Source organism: Pterocles gutturalis, unplaced genomic scaffold, assembly GCF_000699245.1.
Source record: "Pterocles gutturalis isolate BGI_N339 unplaced genomic scaffold, ASM69924v1 scaffold11941, whole genome shotgun sequence".
Taxonomy (NCBI): domain Eukaryota; kingdom Metazoa; phylum Chordata; class Aves; order Pterocliformes; family Pteroclidae; genus Pterocles; species Pterocles gutturalis.
Genome location: NW_010103123.1, coordinates 1 through 1771, shown reverse-complemented (window position 1 = coordinate 1771; position 1771 = coordinate 1). Strand labels below are relative to the sequence as shown.

At 53.3% G+C, this 1771-nt stretch overlaps 1 protein-coding gene across 1 annotated transcript; it reads right to left on the bottom strand.

Annotated features, from left to right (window-relative positions):
* Nucleotides 1–740: 740 nt before the first annotated feature.
* On the bottom strand, nucleotides 741–1400 carry USP39 (ubiquitin specific peptidase 39; the record flags this gene model as incomplete). Its single annotated transcript, XM_010086578.1, has 3 exons — nucleotides 741–1076; nucleotides 1154–1221; nucleotides 1323–1400. Coding segments are annotated over 3 exons (482 nt in total), but the record flags the coding sequence as incomplete, so codon positions are not given.
* Between the last annotated feature and the right edge of the window lie 371 nt (nucleotides 1401–1771).

The following is a 1771-nucleotide window of genomic DNA, read 5'->3' as shown; positions in this document are numbered from 1 at the left end:
CCCCCCCAAGCTGCTTCCAACCCCTCCTTGATGGTTCCAACCTCTCCTGGATGCCTCCAAAGACCCCCTAGATGCTTTCAAACCCCCTCTAGGTGCCTTCAAACCCCCCCAGACGCCTATCAACCTCTCCTAGATGCTTTCAAATCCTCCCGAGATGCCTACAAGACCCCCCCCCACAGATGCTTCAAACCCCTCCTTAGATGCTTTCAAAACCCTCCCCAGATGCTTTCAACTCCACCCAGAAGTCTACAAGCCCCTCATGGATGCTTCCAACCCCTCCTAGATGCCTTCAAACCCCTCCCAGATGCCTTCAAACCCCTCCTGGATCCTTTACACACCTCTCAGATGTCTTCAAACCCCTCCCAGATGCCTTCAGACCTCTCATGGATCCTTTCAAATCCCCTCCAGATGCCTACAAGCCCCTCCTGAATGCTTCCAACCCCCTTTAGATGCCTTCAAACCCCTCCTAGATGCCTTCAAACCCCTCCTAGATGCCTACAAACCCCCTCCTACATACTTTCCTACCACCTTCTCCTAGATGCTTCCAGCCTCCCCTAGATGCCTTCAACCCCCTCCCTAAATGCCTTCAAATCCTTCCTGGGTCCTTCCAACCCCCCCTAGATGTTTTCAAACCCCTCCTAGATGCCCACCAACCCCTCCTAGATGCCTTCAAACCCCCAACACGGCACAGAAAAAGGGAGACAAGGACCCCCAGCACCCACCCAGAGGTTCTGCGTCACTCACGTGATGGGGAAGTTGACGATGGTGGGGTTCTTCTCCACGAAGAAGTTGTTCTTGGTGAAGCGCTTGATGCAGAAGATGAGGTAAGGAGGCAGCTTGGTGAGCTGGAAGCGCTTGAGGAAGTTCTCCTTGTAGGTTTTGTATTCTTTTTCGGTGGCGCCGTTGAATTTGGCCAAAATGCTGAAAAGAGGGACCTGGGGGATGATGAGCTGCTCCTTCTCGTCCTTGTAGAGCGGAGCGGTGGGAAGGTCCAAGGTCAGGTACATGAAGGTGGATTCCACCATCATCTCCTGGTACTCGCTGTTTTGTAGGAGCTGCGCCTTCTCCTCGGCTGGCTGAGGGGGCTCAGAGGGGGGGCCTGGAGACCCCCACGAGGGGGGAGGACCCCCCCTTTGACCCTCCACATACTCACCAGATCAGGGTGAGGCAATTTTTTGGTGAAGATCCGCATGGAGCCCTGGAAGACGTCGGTGACGATGGCTGCAGGAACAAAGAGACGTTGAGGGGGGACCGGAGGTGACGAGCATCACCCGAGGGGGTGTCCCAAGGGGAATAAGGAGTCTTCATCGCTCTCTGCTCACTCTTCTTCTTCTTCTTCGTGCCGCCCAGGGCCGAGTGCAGCGCGTTGAGGAACCAGGAGAGGAATTCCACCCCGTCGCCTGCGAACCAGAGGGGGAGACAGGATCACGGGATGGTTTGGGTGGGAAGGGACCTTAAAAATCATTGAGTTCCCAAAACACCAGGGCCTGAGCAGTGAGGTCCTGGACCAAAGCTGACCTCTAGATAACCTCACAAGCTCACAATGTATCCGATGTGTATAATATCGATCACATATGCAACGTATTACGTTGTTAATATTCGCCGATTTATAAAAGCTTTGTTGTGACGCTCACAGAGCACTGCTGTAACGCCTGCTGTGTAAGGTTCGTCAGCAGAAAGATACTAATTGTGTACAGTAGCTCATTTGTCAAAAACAGACAAGCCTCTAAGTAAAATAATGCGGCAAAGTCGTGACAAGCTTTGTTGAGAG